Source organism: Aethina tumida, chromosome 1 (assembly GCF_024364675.1).
Source record: "Aethina tumida isolate Nest 87 chromosome 1, icAetTumi1.1, whole genome shotgun sequence".
In the NCBI taxonomy this organism is placed as follows: Eukaryota; Metazoa; Arthropoda; class Insecta; order Coleoptera; family Nitidulidae; genus Aethina; species Aethina tumida.
In genome coordinates, this window is record NC_065435.1 from 76,000,851 (window position 1) to 76,016,141 (window position 15,291).

General features: G+C 33.5%; 5 protein-coding genes and 1 long non-coding RNA gene across 8 annotated transcripts; 5 read left to right on the forward strand and 1 right to left on the reverse strand.

The window, feature by feature from the left end:
* The first annotated feature begins 4,052 nt into the window (after window positions 1-4,052).
* LOC126266575 (uncharacterized) lies at window positions 4,053-4,856 on the forward strand. The gene is made up of 3 exons (XM_049970842.1): window positions 4,053-4,182; window positions 4,235-4,447; window positions 4,502-4,856. Exons 1-3 carry the CDS (start codon window positions 4,122-4,124, stop codon window positions 4,714-4,716), a joined length of 489 nt encoding a protein of 162 aa, XP_049826799.1. The 5' UTR covers window positions 4,053-4,121; the 3' UTR covers window positions 4,717-4,856.
* A 3,061-nt stretch (window positions 4,857-7,917) lies between these two features.
* LOC126264300 (uncharacterized) lies at window positions 7,918-8,701 on the forward strand. Its single transcript, XM_049961589.1, has 4 exons — window positions 7,918-8,062; window positions 8,115-8,135; window positions 8,185-8,433; window positions 8,484-8,701. Exons 1-4 carry the CDS (start codon window positions 7,927-7,929, stop codon window positions 8,699-8,701), a joined length of 624 nt encoding a protein of 207 aa, XP_049817546.1. The 5' UTR covers window positions 7,918-7,926.
* A 70-nt stretch (window positions 8,702-8,771) lies between these two features.
* On the forward strand, window positions 8,772-10,129 carry LOC109594675 (uncharacterized). 2 transcript variants are annotated; one of them, XM_049966478.1, is made up of 5 exons: window positions 8,772-9,375; window positions 9,428-9,454; window positions 9,512-9,532; window positions 9,587-9,844; window positions 9,894-10,129. In XM_049966478.1, exons 1-5 carry the CDS (start codon window positions 8,778-8,780, stop codon window positions 10,118-10,120), a joined length of 1,131 nt encoding a protein of 376 aa, XP_049822435.1. In that variant the 5' UTR covers window positions 8,772-8,777; the 3' UTR covers window positions 10,121-10,129. The 2 variants fall into 2 exon arrangements, with proteins under 2 accessions (XP_049822435.1, XP_049822437.1); XM_049966480.1 differs by having other exon boundaries at window positions 9,656-9,844.
* Window positions 10,128-10,980, reverse strand: LOC109594632 (uncharacterized). 2 transcript variants are annotated; one of them, XM_049961588.1, is made up of 3 exons: window positions 10,763-10,980; window positions 10,444-10,673; window positions 10,128-10,385 (listed from the first exon to the last, which is right to left on the reverse strand). In XM_049961588.1, the coding sequence occupies exons 1-3, from the start codon at window positions 10,978-10,980 to the stop codon at window positions 10,159-10,161; spliced, it is 675 nt and encodes a 224-aa protein (XP_049817545.1). In that variant the 3' UTR covers window positions 10,128-10,158. The 2 variants fall into 2 exon arrangements, with proteins under 2 accessions (XP_049817545.1, XP_019865414.1); XM_020009855.2 differs by having other exon boundaries at window positions 10,444-10,716; window positions 10,763-10,895.
* On the forward strand, window positions 10,510-12,070 carry LOC126264301 (uncharacterized). The gene is made up of 5 exons (XR_007547057.1): window positions 10,510-10,637; window positions 10,767-11,110; window positions 11,466-11,603; window positions 11,656-11,756; window positions 11,931-12,070. It is a non-coding gene; the product is annotated as an uncharacterized LOC126264301 (long non-coding RNA).
* A 465-nt stretch (window positions 12,071-12,535) lies between these two features.
* On the forward strand, window positions 12,536-15,051 carry LOC109594668 (uncharacterized). The gene is made up of 4 exons (XM_020009909.2): window positions 12,536-12,791; window positions 13,939-14,085; window positions 14,235-14,475; window positions 14,527-15,051. Exons 1-3 carry the CDS (start codon window positions 12,743-12,745, stop codon window positions 14,459-14,461), a joined length of 423 nt encoding a protein of 140 aa, XP_019865468.1. The 5' UTR covers window positions 12,536-12,742; the 3' UTR covers window positions 14,462-14,475; window positions 14,527-15,051.
* The last annotated feature ends 240 nt before the right edge of the window (window positions 15,052-15,291 follow it).

Below are 15,291 nucleotides of genomic sequence, written 5' to 3' on the forward strand. Positions count from 1 at the left end.
TTTTTATACTTTCTGATATCTTTTAACAAACAGAAACAAATTGTTTTTTATATTAGATTGTTTTGTGAATATTTTGAGAAATATTTTTTAAAAGAATGAAATTATTCACAATTTTGTTTTTTTTTTTTAATTTTATTTTTTGGTGTTTATTGATTTAACCTAAAAAATTAGACAAACAACAGCGAGGTAGAAAAAACGTATCATGGATTTCAGTCGAGATTTAAATATTTAGTTTGAATTTAACCCTGTTCAAGAATTAACAACCAACTACATCCATATCTCGCTTTACGGCCTAGATAGGTTCCACGAAACTTGGCCGCAACGCGAAATGCCGTATAAAGAATCAATTGTTCTAATACAAATTCATACAAATTCAATGGGATCGGTTCCAAATTTGTTAATTTTGTAACATGGTATATCATTCAAAATGCATTTTATCTTTTTATTCCATTTAAAACAAAAATATATACATAACAACTTCATGTTACATAAAATACGTGTATGTATACATATTTTTTTAAATAGCTTTAATCTGAAGACGATGAAGAAATGGTAACCTGCATATCATCATTTTCCCTGGTACGGATGGGCCTGGTTTAAAAAAATTGTCCAACGTTCTTTGTCTTGCCTTCTTATCTATTTTGTTCTTCAGTGATTTATAATAGCTAACGGCTGAGTTAATTCCTCGAGAAACTTTAGCGCTACATTCGACATCAGGATCGTTTTCAAGGAGGATGTTTATTCCTTGTTCGAAATAGGAAAAAGCTTTCGACAAATGTTTTAATGTTAACTGTTTGGATGCAACAGACTCAGTCTCTTCAGCAAATGCCGGTTCTGCTTGCAACTGAATGAGTTCCTCATATGAAAGGGGTTCCCTATCGGCTTCAAGTAGATCAAGCACATCACGTTCGTTCAAACCTTCAAAGCCGAGCTTGCTAGAGTGCTAGATTCAAAATGTTTCGCCTAATTACAGGAAGGAAATTAGCTTCTGCATCAGTACTTTTTACACAAGCATAGTTCATTGTTGTTAATTTTAATTCCTTCCATGATTCTCTGATACTGTCAACAGCATCCTTGATGTTATAGTTTTTCCAAAATGTTTTAATTGAAGATTTATCATCGATATCCCTTATAAGTTGTCGGAAAGTTCGGCGTAGGTAATATGCCTTAAAAGTGGCTATTGCACCCTGATCCATTGGTTGGATCAGAGCTGTTGTATTTTTCGGAAGGTACTCAATCATGACATCTTCAAATAGTTTGGATAAATTAGTAGGATGTCCTGGTGCATTATCCAAAATTAGCAAAGCCTTGTTGCTTAAGTTATTGTCTCGCAAATATTTTTTCAGTTCTGTACAAAAGTGATTTTTGAACCAATCCTCAAAAATAGTTTTAGTCATCCAAGCTTTCTTGTTGGATCTACATATGACGGGTAATTGATTTTTATTTAGTCCTTTAAGAGGCCTTGGATTTTCGGACAAATATATTAAAAGTGGTTTTAGTTTAAAATCACCCACTGCATTTGCACCAAGTAGTAAAGTTAATCGTTCTTTAGACACTTTATAACCAGACGCAGATTTTTCTGTTTTTGAAATGTACGTGCGATTTTCGCTTCCAATAAAGCACTGTTTCGTCTACGTTAAACACTTGTTCAGGTTTATAACCACCTCTTTCAATAATTCCCTTTAAAATGTTGGGATATTCCTTAGATGCGGCCTCTTTGGCGCTAGCTGCTTCCCCTTTCATTTTCAAATTATGCAAATTAAATCTATTTTTAAATTTTTCAAACCATCCTCGGCTTGCTTGGAATGTAACATCTTCAGCAGATTCATGGGTATCTCCTTTCTTCACATTTTCGAAAATACTTAAAGCTTTTTCCTGGATAGTCATTTGTCTCATTGGCATTCTCCGTTTGTTATTGTCCTCAATCCATAAAATCAATAGTTTTTCTATTTTTTCCATAATCCAGTTTCTTTGTCGTGTTAATTTCGACACATTTATAGGTGCAGCAGATTGCAAATATGTTTTAATGTCTTCTTTCATATCGCGAATAGTTTGAATGGTAGATTTTGCAAGTCCTATTGCCTTGCAAATTTCAACAATTTTCTCTCCAGCTTCTAAACGACGTAATACTTCTAGTTTAGTTCCTAGCGTAACTGATTTTCGGCATCTCTTTTTATCAGTCACCGAAGTTGATAATCGTTTCGGTGGCATTTTGTCTAAAAAAATACATATTACAAATTTTTAATTTATACAAAGATACATATGTACTTACGTCCCTATTAGATTCCAATTTTTCCAGTTAATGTGTAACAATCAGTAATAAATATGTACATAAAACACTCACAGACAAGTCTAAACCTTTATAAGCACATTATAGTATAAATAATAATATTAGTAAAATAATAATAAGTAAATAATAGTAATAAATATGTACATAAAACACTCACAGACAAGTTAAACCTTTATAAGCACACACTGAATAACGCTCGTAAACAAGAGGAAATAGAAAAGAGTGTGCATCGAGATTGCGCTTGTGCAATATTTTTTTTGCCGTTATAGCGAAACCTTTTAGGCCGTATTTCGAAAACGTGCCTTAATTGAAGAAGACCGTTATAGCGATATGCCGTATAAAGAGCGGCCGTATAGCAAGGTATGGGTGTACTGCCTTTTCTTAAAATCATGCAGAGACGTCATTTATCAGAAGCAGGCCGACATCGTGCTGTAGAAATGCTTCAGGTTGGCTCAAAACAAGTTGATGTGGCTCCTGCATTTAATGTTGACCAATCCGTAATGTGTAGACTCCATCAATGGTTTCTAGAGACATGTGGGACATCGGCCTAAAGAAGGTCGACCAAGAGTTACATCTGTCCCGAAAGACAGATTATTAACCAGAGGACCACGAGCGAACCCAATAAGAAACTGCACATATCTCAGACAAGACATGATTTTAGCAACTGAACGTTATATAAGCCTTAGGACACTCATAAATCGGTTCAATGATGCAGGACTCTATTGCAGGAAACTCATAAGTCGATTACTCCTCCAACATGCTCATCGTGCAGCGAGATTAGCTTGGTGTCAGGAAAAAGAATTGTGGCATGAAGAATTGAATACTGTGATGTTTACAGATGAAAGCAGATGTGGAGTATCTATTGATAGAAGCAAAGTATAAGTCTGGAGACCTCCAAATGAAAAAATAAATCCACGTTATGTACAAGAAATTCACGCATACCAAAGTGGGTCCATAATGGTATTGGGTGATATTTTTCTAAGAGGTGACTGGTGAAATTTATGCAACAGACATTATGGATAACATTGTTGAACATTGTAGATGGAATTTGGAACCAAATTTTCAATTTTTAGGCAACGTTATACCGGACCGGTTGTCGTCAACCACTTAGAAAATTGAGCATCTGTCGTTACCAGCTTTGTCGCCTGATCTGAATTACACAGAATGCTTAGAAGATCATTAATTGCTCATCAGTCCCGTGCTTTACTGTTATAGAATAAAGACAACTCTACACAACAGAATTATGGAACGCTTTAGATCAAAAGAATCTGGATGACCTTATAAGTGGTATACCACGTAGAGTACAAGCTGTAATAGGAGGCATAGCCGGAATTACTCGATATTAAAAAATGGTGTATTTTTCATTTTATAAATAAATTTCTTATTTATTTTGTAACATAAATTTTAGGTTGCCTTAGGTTTAATTTCTTATTGATATTCATTTCTTTTATTTCAATTCTACTATTACAATTTTAATCATAAACTAATTGATTATTACTTCTAAAATATGGCAATATGGTTTACAATCAGTTTATTTATTATCAAATTTTTCAATTAATTAAAATACGTTTTAAATATTCTAAGAACTCTTGTTTCTTATTTTTATGAAAAATTTTGTTTCAAGTTTCATAAAAAATCTGCAATCTAATTATTCCTTACTTAAAATGCATTTCTTCTTGTTCATTTTATTCTCGACTTCACCCTCCGAAACTGCCGTAACGTTAATGACAGTTGACTTATCACGTCTTGACATCAAAGATATATTTTATAAATTATCCAATAAGTAATTGTCCAATAAATAATATATTTATTTTGTAGTTATTCCAAAACTATGCAGTTACCCACAGTTCTGTACTTATTACTTACTACAACCATCCTTCAGGAAAAATCTGGTAAAATTTTCAAAATATGCCGAAACATCTAAGAAAAAAAATTGTATTTCAGACGCCCTGCATTGTTACTCGTGTGTTTCGATAAACGGGCGTTGCGACATAAGTTGGATGAAAGTGGAGGATTGCAACGAAACGGACATCTACTATAAAGAGGGCAAAATGAAGCTACCCACCTTCGCCATGTATTCGGCCTTCAATATCTCATTGGACGACAATAATTATATCGCTCCTGACACGGTTTGCGGCCGAATCAAAATACATTACAGTACGTATATCAAATTCTAATCCGACTGACTGACTGGGGATGAAAAAATTTTAGGGTACGACCATCACATTGAAGTTATAACATACGGATGTATGAGGAATAAAACAGTGCGTCGTCTAACTAACAGGCTTCACCATGATCGCTATAAGCATTTATTTTACATTTCTATTTCGGCCTGCGACGAGGATTTATGCAACAGTACTGACAATGTTAGTTACTATTGCGGGCTAGTATTCGGTTTTGTAGTTTTGATGTTAATTTTAAGTTGAATAAGACCATTCTAATAGTACTAATACTACCAATGATGAAATTGTTACTCTAGTTGGTAAAACTAAACAAGAAATTTTGATAATTACTTTCTTCCGGATGATAATTTGATCAAAATGTGTTCATTTTGATCAAATTATAATCAATTTGGTTACTTTTTAATAATTGTGATCCAAATGTTATTCAATTTGAAATATAAATTTATCTGGTACTTGTTAAAACTATAGTCGACTATTATTGAATTTTGAATAAAAAATACATTATTATTCAAATCTAAACTTGCCTTTGATTAATTTCACTGGTTGTACAATGTTAAGCTGAAATTTTTAATCATTTTTCCAAAAATTTGTTTCTTAAGTCTAAATAATTTTATTTTAAAAATTTAATATCGACATAACAAAAGTCATTTACTTTCCCTATCTATTACTTTTTTAAAATGTAATTGTTACTTTAATTATCTATTTCATTTACTTCTTTATATGAGAAATGTTAATGTAATCAAAACCGTTTTGATTAGATTTTAAATAATATTGAAATGATTAAAAATTTTTAATACAAAGAATGTCTTTTTCACTATTTAACCCTTTCAATACGACTTTTGGCCAGTGAAGATATTTCTGTATAATTGAACTAAATGTGCTGTAAATAAGTAAAGGAACATGTTTACATAATTTCAGATTTTTAGAAAATAATTTTTTTGAAAAAATGCCTTGGGACATATACATATGTCCCTGCAGTAGTTTTTATTATGGCATAAATATATTCCAGCAGTAGATAATCAGACCTCAAATTTAGGTATTCAAGAGTAGAAAATATTTATTTTTTATTTTGAAACTGTTACATTATGTATGGTATGATGTAAAATAATCAATACATAAAGCTACTTAACATTTTTGGCGAATGATATTAGTCTTTTTTTCGATTTTCCTGGACTGGCATCTTATGCATCTGTTTCGGCCGCCTTTTTCAACTGGAAGATGATCTCCAACATTTGCGAAAACTTTGACATTCTTTAAACAATGCCCTGGTCTGGTCTTCTGGACCGTTTCTACAAAGATTTTGCTCGTCCTTGACTAATCAACTCTTTAGCTACATCTACTGCAAAATCGATAGATGATTTTTTTTGCGAGTGACTTCTTGATACAAAACATACGAATTATGAACACAGGTCATTAGCAACCTAAAATATATTTTCTTCCACCATTTCCCACACATCTTTTGTATCTTTCCTCTTGATTGCTAATATCCCTTCATCACATACTGCTATTTCAAATTCACCTCTTTCTTTTAATTTAGTTTGAAACTTGGGTGTGTTTTTACCAGTAATTTTTGAACATTCTCTGGGACTTATATATCCCCGCAGTATACTACTAAGGTACTAAGTGACAAACAAAAATTAAGAGCAATTAGGATGATTGAAGGTGAAGACAATGACTATAATTACGTAAAAGAAAGACATCCAGACCGCTGTAGGATAACTGCCCCGGTACAAGACGCTACAAGAGCTTTTGCAAACTCGAAGACACCCGAAAATAACAATTCCCGAGCTAAGACAAGAGCTTCTTAGGATCCACGATGTGATTGTGTCAGCTCAAACCGTCGAAAACCTTGTCCGAGGACTTAAGAAACTTAACTGGGGTCCTGATGATTGGAGCCGTATTCCCTTTTTTATGCTATCACCCAGATTCCGGAAGGATACACATCTAGAGAAGCCAAGCACGGCTACTACATGCTCGTGAGGTGGTGAATTTTGGAGAAAATTGTAATAGTATCAACTGGAGTATCATTAAAATTTACAAAAGTACGAAGAAATGGTAACGTAATCAACTAGAATAAATAGGAACCCTTGTTGTGTGTGATCCAAAAAATAAGTGTGAAAATGTAGTAACCCCAGTCTGAATGCGTAGAACAAATAAAATAAACAAATATGATTTATTTACATCTTTGGTATTATCATATACAAATTTGTACAAAATATATGCAATTTGTCTTTACTATAACTGTGACTATCAATATAATGTGTCTTGCAATAATTATTTAGAACTAATCAAATTAAGTGAATTTAGTTATTGTTCATCGTCATGTAGTAGTCTACTGAAACCAATTTCCTCCTGGTCTCAATTTTAGAAGAACCTCAAAAAGAAGATCTTTTAATCAGTTATCGACAACAACACAAACCCCTCAGGGTTGTCTGCACAATGTCACATAAACAATATAAGTAAGTATATAAATAAATACTTCAACAATTAAAGTAAAAACAATATTCAAACGTAAGGAAAATGTCATAAGAAACAATATAATTTTGAACAACAATTCTCACATAATAATTTAAAATTAGTAAATAAAAATTATGACGCAATATCATAAATAAATGAATAAAAAACAGTAGATGTCTGAAAACACTGTTTCCAGAAATCTATAAATGAGAAAAACTATTTTACGAGATCGTATTGTTTCTAAATAAACAAGAATAATAATAAAATGATTGAAAAAAATTAGGATAAAATACATACTACAAAGAAAGGCGAACACGTGCAAATTTAACACATTATTTTAACAAAGATCCGAAAGATTCAAAAACTAAAGAGAAAATTCGACATTTAAACAAAAAGAACAAATACAAATATTTTTACAATGGCAGAATTTTTATCAACATCAACAGTTGAAACCAAAGAGAAAAGAGCCGTACTATCCCTTCTTATTACCGGCTTGAATATAAGGGTGAAATAATGATAAGGAAAAGTAATATTACATTAATTAACTCGAATTCCCAAACAATAAATCACATTTTAATATAATTATAATATATTATAAATAACATAATAATAAATATTTGGTGGGTGTTATTATTTTAATTTTTGATGGAGCTGTAACATCATTTTACAATATATTTTTTATTTAATTAGTAAAAAACACTTGTTTTTATTAATTCATTATATTTTCGTATTAGTTTTTTGGTTTTATTGCAAATATTTAGGTGTTCCCTAGACACTTTAAATATTGCCAGAAAAAAAATGTTCTTTGGTTGTGGCGGTTCAGTTCTATAGTTGTTGACAAGTTGGATTATCATTTTAATTTTAATTGTATAATTAAGTAGATTGTTGTGACTTGCCGTCTTGACGTTACATTTCAATTGCCAAAAAATGTTCAAGGATTTGATTTTATTTGTACTAGGAATATTAATTATTGGCGAGTTTGCACGAGCTGATGACATGGTTGAAGAAGAAGTTACAGACACCGATGATATTGAATCTACGATTAAAATTCCAACTTACGTCACCGAAATCCTTGTTGATTCTGACAAAACTACACTTGCTAAGAAAGATGTAGATGAAATCAACTATATGGGTAGGTAATGTCCTCAATGGTTTTCAATCTTTGGTCAACTTGTATTTTACAGACATCGATGAAGAAATCACAGGTAAAAATACGTATCTCTCTCTCATGAAATCAAATTTTTGTAACTATAGGTCAGAGATACGTACCAGAAATGAAAGGAGACCTACACTGCTACTTCTGTTTCCACATAGACGGTCAGTGTGGTTACTCAAAGGTATTCTATAAACGGTGCAACTCGAATTATCATGACAGGACATTCAGGAACAGAGTCCAGTTTCGCATGTCCACTTATAGGTTCGATTTAGACTTTGCCCGTTTTTTTGGGAGTCCGCAATTCGACGAAACTCAATACTGTATAAAGATAAAATATGAATTTGCAGGCAAGCCAATAATTTTATTCTAGCCGTATATTAATTTGTTTCGATTTTAGAAACAACTGAAAACAATTCAGCGCTGAAGCTGATAGAGTTTAAAGATTGCGCCGGTGAGAGTGCAGTAAACAAATATTTAGAGTTCAAATCTGAGCAGATTAAGGCCAATTACACGTTTGAGTATTGCAGTGAAAATTTATGTAATTCGAACAAAAGGCTCCTCGACTGTCACGATATAATTTTATACTTGTTGGCAAGTTGGATAGTGATTTTTTGAAAGACTAGGAAAAACAAAAAACGTTCAGATCTGTTATGGCCTGTTGTTTTGACGTTTCCTTTCAGTTGAAAAAAAAATGTTCAAAGTTACGATATTTGTACTGATGATATTAATTTCTTTCGCGTTCGCACAATATGATAGCGATGTTGAAGACACTAACGACGCAAATCCGCCTGGTGAAGAAAACGTTCCAAATGAGAATGGCGAGGCAGGTGTTCCTGGGGAGACTGGTGACGCAAATATTCCAGCTGAAAGTGGTGAGGCAAATGTGCCAGATCAGAACGGCGAAGCAGGTGTTCCTGGGGAGACTGGTGACGCAAATATTCCAGCTGAGAGTGGTGAGGCAAATGTTCCAGATCAGAACGGCGAAGCAGGTGTTCCTGGGGAGACTGGTGACGCAAATATTCCAGCTGAGAGTGGTGAGGCAAATGATCCAGATCAGAATGGCGAGGCAGGTGTTCCTGAGGAGACTGGTGACGCAAATATTCCAGCTGGGGATGATGAGGCAAATGTTCCAGATCAGAACGGTGAGGCAGGTGTTCCTGAGGAGAATGGTCAAACTGATATTTGGGGTGACGAGGAGGTCACTGACGTTGCTGACAAGGATGAGATCACCGAAGAACCTACCATTACTTTAGCTAATACTACTACTACTACAATTAACACTACTACTGGTAACTCTTTCATTCAGTTCATTTAAAGAACATTTATTGTTTTTTTTTTTAGAATTTGTAGACAAAATCAATTATTTAGGTAAGTAAGTAACGATTTCCTACATTTTCATCAATTATATAGTGTTGCGTTTTCCAGATATAGATCCCGAGATTGAAGGTAACAGCATATTTGCCCACTATTCTTAATGTTACAATTTTAATATCTGTTCAGATCCAGTAGACATACTGAAGCTGATGCAGGGGAGAAAGCAACTGATATGTTACTTTTGTTTCCATGCAGACGGCGACTGTCGTAGGACGAGGATGTTTCTTAAACGTTGCGACACCGATTATCAACGACGGCCATTTAGGAACAAACTCAAGTTTCGAATGTCTGTCTTCAGAATTAACTTGGATTTCGCCCGGATGTTTGGAAGCCCACAAGTCAACGAGACTCAATATTGCATCGATATTAAATACACGTTCGATGGTAATTATGACATTTGTTGATTATGATCAATTTGATTTGTTTTTTTTAGACAAGGATTTAATTACCAGAAGGTTGAAGATACTGCAGTTTAGAGATTGTGCGGGAGAAAGTGCGGTCAACAAATTCAACAAAATATTCGCCAAGAAATCAAATCCATCTTTGATGAACGTGTCGTTTTCTTATTGTAGGCAGAATTTATGTAATTGTTCAGTGAAGGGTTACGTCAATTTGTACATATTGATTTTATATTTGACGAGTTGGATTGTAATATCATAAAATTGGGGCAAATCAAATATGACTTTTATTTTATCTCCTCAACAATAACGTAAAATAGCAACAAATAGTAAATGATAGAATTTTGGTTTCACCTTAATAAATGAATTGCAAAAAGAAACGTTGCAAGTTTCAAAAAAATAATGAGCCTGAATTTGTTTTGCAATTAACTTCGATCTTGAACTAATCTTCTTTGCTATTTTCTCAGACACGCAGTCCTTGAACTGTAATATTCTGGGTAGCACGTCAACATCGTGTTGCTCCTCCTCTTTACAACAAAAAAGCCAATAAGTAATAATATATTTGTGTAGTTAGTTAAAATTTACCAAAATACGACATAATCAAATTAACGCAGACGTTTTCCTCGTATGGTTTTCGGGAACCAGCGAGAGCTTCGAAGTCCAAGTTGATTTGGAACGCCGACAAGTTAAACCCCACGTTGTCATATGTGCTTACCGGCGTAGAAGGCAAATTGCACAGCATAACATACATACTGTTCCGTCTACATTCACCGTCTATGGTAAAACACCGGTAACACCTCAGACCCTTTCTGAATCTGTGGAATATAATGTCCTGGGTTTCCAAATTGAATATTTGATCTGAAAAATATTTCCTAGTGTTAGCCTTTTAGAGTTATTTACTTACTTAGCAGCAGGAGGAACATCAACAGTAGGTCCATTTGGCTTGTCAAAATGACAGACGTAACGATAACAAAGTATTTTGGATCTAGGATAAGAGAGAAACACGAGATTTCCCTCGGTCCAATGTACAACACACTCTCCCACCAGCAACTTATTTATAGAGCTACACCGAAATTTTTTTTTCAAACACCAGCATCGACTATCCCGATCAGTCGGTTGCATTGTTGGTTGTTGGGTACGACGCGACCACGCACTGGATCCATGACCTATTTCCCGTGTTTGTCAACAACACCTTCCTTCCATTGCGGCTTGGACGGCCGCGTCGTTTGGTCACCGAATACCTGTACTAATTGTGAGTATCCAACCTGATTTGTTTGTTTACTTCTGATGTTCTGATAAAAACACAATCGAATGTGGGTCTATTGAAGATAAGAATTTTTTTTTTTTTCTTCTATGCATAATATTTATCTTGATATTTGCTTAAAACTGACTCATTCAATCACGTTCTTGAGGAGTGCGTGCTGCTTGAACAATTGCACCATTTGTATGTAACTAATAAAATTCATATTATTTGCCATTTCGTCTGTAATGTTTTACTTTGGTTCCACTAATCCAATTTCCTTAAAGATAAAAAAGATAATTTAGGTTTACAAACAATCAAATTAGACCAATTTTAATCAAATTAACACAATGCGTTTTATTTATAGATAAATTTAACAATATAAATAAGGATTTGACCGTTTGTCTCTAATCAACTTGTCTCAGTACACAGGAAGCTTTAAAAGGTGGCAAGATGTTTGGGTTTGCGTTCACCGTTTTCGTCCTCTTGACTAGCAGCCAAATGAGTAAGTTTGAAAAATTAGTTTTTCCACTCAAATTATAAAGATGTTGTTTCAGCAATGGGACAAAATTTTTTTTATATGGCAGAAATAAATGGACGGCGCGGATACAACTCCACTGAAACGAACTGTCCAAATTTTGCCATTTACCTTATTTTGGTAAGTACAAACACCACTGAGCAAACCAAATAAGCAAACACGTAATCAACAACAATTACGAGTGCTAAAAATAATACCAACTCCATGGTAATTGTTTATTCACATACTTATTAATAATATAGCTTATTTTAATATTTAGTTGTGTCATTGAACTTGTAATTTCGTTTGTTACAGCTCCTGGTCTACTTTCTTAAATTGCTCCACGATTAATCAATCCAAAGCCTACTGTTTCAGTATTATAAACCCTCCTATATTTTTACAATGTATATTATTAATATTAATAAATAAACAAACGTATTCTTAAGTATTATTAAGCACGTGGTTTTATTGAAACGATTTGTACCCCAAAAACACTGGCCCATTAAAGGCAGATCGATAAATTTCAGACATACTGGCACCAAACGACCCCCTTTATTTCCTTATTTCTACTGCTCTAAATCAACGAGGAATTCCTTATGAGGCAGTAGGATTAATCACACTAAACTACTCTAGAATTTTATAAAATATACCACATAAATATTCCATAAACCCATAATCGTGTATACATATATACATATATTTTAAAAAAAAAGAATAAGCGCGCAAATTGCAAAATAAGGATGTAAATGTGGCTCGCTCTCCCCCCCACTCTCGTTGTGTACATAAACTTATTTAATAAACGTCATTTTCTAAATATTTGCTAATTAATAATAGTAGCGTGAAGCACACCTGCAGTTTTGTCTTGACTGTAATATGTGTATAGTATGAAAGAGCACAAAATTTGAAACAATTGAGAGTCGCCCATAGAAAACCCAGTCGCCAACGTTGCCAACCAATGATCGTGCATCCCCCACCATCTAGCAGCAGAGCAGTGCTGGTGATTCAAGCGACGCGAAAAAGATCAGAAAGAGCCTATAGGGGTTTCGAAAGTGAAATCGTTCAGTGTATAATTCGACTGTTAACCAAATCGTTCGTTGTTGTTCCCGTTTAGCCGGAGAATATTGAAAATGAAGTGTTTAGTGGTGTGTTTGTTGGGCCTTATGGGCCTTAACGTAGGTAAGGGACAAGAAATCAATAGTTCGGGGGCACGGACCGGTGTGTTATTTAGGGCGGTGTTGCTTTTTGTTTGATTAATTCAACGATTTTATTTTATTAATCGCTGTTTAAACTGCGTGTAGCTTGTGTAATTTTTTTATCTTTCTTCATCGTTTTAATAAATATACTTAATAAATTATATATATATTTATTCAACAGATATCTAATAAACATTTATTTTGACAAAAAAAATATTTAATAGTATAATAAGTCAATAAGATTAAAGATAAATTTATCAACGTTGTGTTCTTTTCAATATATTTTTTTTATAATCTTTTTGTCAACATAAGGAAAATAGTAAATGATTTTTTTAAATTTAATTTAGATGATTTAACATTTTCATATCGAATTTTATTTTACGTTTATTATATCAAAGTTATTCACGAAACTTTCAATTTATATTAATATATTGTAGTTACGTTTTATGTTTGACTTGTGACTGTTATAACAAAATTATTTATAAAATGTGTCACAAGCTAAACTTGTGGTTGTCTTTTGTGGCAATGTTAATTTGATGAATGTTTTATCTAACAATAATAAGATATATGTATAGAGATATGTAGTAAATGTGCTGATAAATGTGTTCTTTATTTATTATTGTGTAAAATAAAATTCAAATTAACTGATTCAACAAATTGGCTGCGAAATTAAAAAATATTACGTGGGAAAATTGTTGATATCCTCATAAAACAATTCTACAATATCTAAAAATAAAGACGCATTTAATATTCCATGTATTGTGTTACAAAAATCTATTTTCTTACTGTGTCTATTTTCTTAAGAAATTTTCGGTCGTAAATGTAGAACATGCTTACCAGTAATAATTTTAGTGATAATAATTCTCCTAGGTTGCATCCGGTTAAAAACATCAGATAGATAAATTTTACAACGTTTCATCTATCAACAATTAGATTAAAATAAATAATCAGTGAATAATAGCTCGAAAAATTTAAATAATTACCTGAATAAATATGAATCATTTCCCTTACGAAACGTTTAAGAAATTGTAACTCGTGTTTATGTATATCCAGTGAAGGCGTCAAGGCTAACATCGTTCACCTCCAAATCAAAACCGTGATCTAATTCATTCAAAATTTTGCTGTTTCAGCTTATGCGACGACATGTTACTATTGCGATTCGTCCAAGGAAGTGAGTTGCAGCTACGGAATCGTGTCCTTCATTTACCCCACTAAGGACTGCAACGAAGGCCTTCTCGGCAGTTTGCCCCAGAGTTGTGTCAAAGTGACCGCCACAAGTAAGACCATAAACCTTGCAGGTGTTTTAATGGAAGCTACTTCCTCGGTCCCCGTTTTGGGTTAATTAACTGTCGGAAAACAAATTATTAATTGCGTCACGAGCAAATTATCGTTGAACACGCGACGTATAAATCGTTTTGTTTTCCAGACAAGAATGGCGAAAGCTACGTGGCAAGGGGGTGCGTGCCGAGCATCGGCCAGAGTGTTTGCAATGCGATCGTGAAGAGCGCCGGTTTCTTCACCTCGTTGGAGACAAAGGACGACCTGGATGTGAACTGTTACACCTGCGACACCGACAAGTGTAACTCGTCGCAGAGGATAGCCGCCACCACGTTCGTGGCCATTCTGATCGCCCTCGCCGCTTTCATGTTCTAATCGCGTTTGCCAAAGTATTATAGCTTCGTGTAAAAAAATAAAGTTGTTAGCTTTAGGTGTTCTAGGTACATAATCATCGCTGGAAGCTCTATTCGTATTTTATATATGAAACCATTTCCGAGTTTTCCCTCGTATTCGTTACTGTTTTAAAATTTTGTTTCCATATAGGTATAGTTCATTTATCCACAGACGAGGACTGTTGCATGATTTTGTGTTGTTAATGTCGCTGGTTGGATAGGAAATCACGCGACAGTTCCTTTTGAACCGAACAATTTTGATATGTTAGAAATTTAAGTGGGGAACAACAACCGTAACGCACAATTCGATTTGTAGACGACCAAAACTGTAATGTATGTGTCGTGGTATATTTTTCATAGAACGGGTGGCCTACGCTTTTTCTGATTAAGTTTTGCAAAAACAGACCGGGACGGCTGTTGTTCTTCGACCAGAGTTTTCTCTATTTTTATAACGAATATACCTATCTATTGTTAGCAATATCTACAAAATTTATATGTATACTGTCAAATCTTTAAACTGAACTTAAAACTGTATTAGAAGTCTAGATTTATTTAATAAAGTTTTTAATTTTTTCTTTGTGTATCTTTTATTAAACCTTGTAAACTTAGTTGCCTATAAAAATGTCAAGGCAAGATCAGCAACAAGTTTTAATTTAAAAACTAAATTAGTATTTATAAATAGAATATGATATCATTCATTCGGAAACAAGAGTTAAATATTTTGATAAACACGTTGTTTTTAATATGTTTTGAGTTTGAATAACTCAATAGATTTAACTGGTCTTTTCTAACTGTATTTATTGTTGTTATTTG

Coding starts and splice junctions, on each gene's coding strand:
- LOC126264300 (XM_049961589.1), top strand. CDS start 7,927: ATGGTTGAAGAAGAAGTTACAGACACCGATGATATTGAATCTACGATT. Junction 8,136..8,184: donor CATCGATGAAGAAATCACAG/GTAAAAATACGT, acceptor TTGTAACTATAG/GTCAGAGATACGTACCAGAA. Junction 8,434..8,483: donor GATAAAATATGAATTTGCAG/GCAAGCCAATAA, acceptor TTTCGATTTTAG/AAACAACTGAAAACAATTCA.
- LOC109594675 (XM_049966478.1), top strand. CDS start 8,778: ATGTTCAAAGTTACGATATTTGTACTGATGATATTAATTTCTTTCGCG. Junction 9,533..9,586: donor TATAGATCCCGAGATTGAAG/GTAACAGCATAT, acceptor ATATCTGTTCAG/ATCCAGTAGACATACTGAAG. Junction 9,845..9,893: donor TATTAAATACACGTTCGATG/GTAATTATGACA, acceptor TGTTTTTTTTAG/ACAAGGATTTAATTACCAGA.
- LOC109594632 (XM_049961588.1), bottom strand. CDS start 10,980: ATGCAACCGACTGATCGGGATAGTCGATGCTGGTGTTTGAAAAAAAAA. Junction 10,674..10,762: donor GATGTTCCTCCTGCTGCTAA/GTAAGTAAATAA, acceptor TATATTCCACAG/ATTCAGAAAGGGTCTGAGGT. Junction 10,386..10,443: donor TTTGATTATGTCGTATTTTG/GTAAATTTTAAC, acceptor TTTGTTGTAAAG/AGGAGGAGCAACACGATGTT.
- LOC109594668 (XM_020009909.2), top strand. CDS start 12,743: ATGAAGTGTTTAGTGGTGTGTTTGTTGGGCCTTATGGGCCTTAACGTA. Junction 12,792..13,938: donor CCTTATGGGCCTTAACGTAG/GTAAGGGACAAG, acceptor TTGCTGTTTCAG/CTTATGCGACGACATGTTAC. Junction 14,086..14,234: donor TGTCAAAGTGACCGCCACAA/GTAAGACCATAA, acceptor TTTGTTTTCCAG/ACAAGAATGGCGAAAGCTAC.
- LOC126266575 (XM_049970842.1), top strand. CDS start 4,122: ATGCAGTTACCCACAGTTCTGTACTTATTACTTACTACAACCATCCTT. Junction 4,183..4,234: donor CATCCTTCAGGAAAAATCTG/GTAAAATTTTCA, acceptor ATTGTATTTCAG/ACGCCCTGCATTGTTACTCG. Junction 4,448..4,501: donor CCGAATCAAAATACATTACA/GTACGTATATCA, acceptor AAAAAATTTTAG/GGTACGACCATCACATTGAA.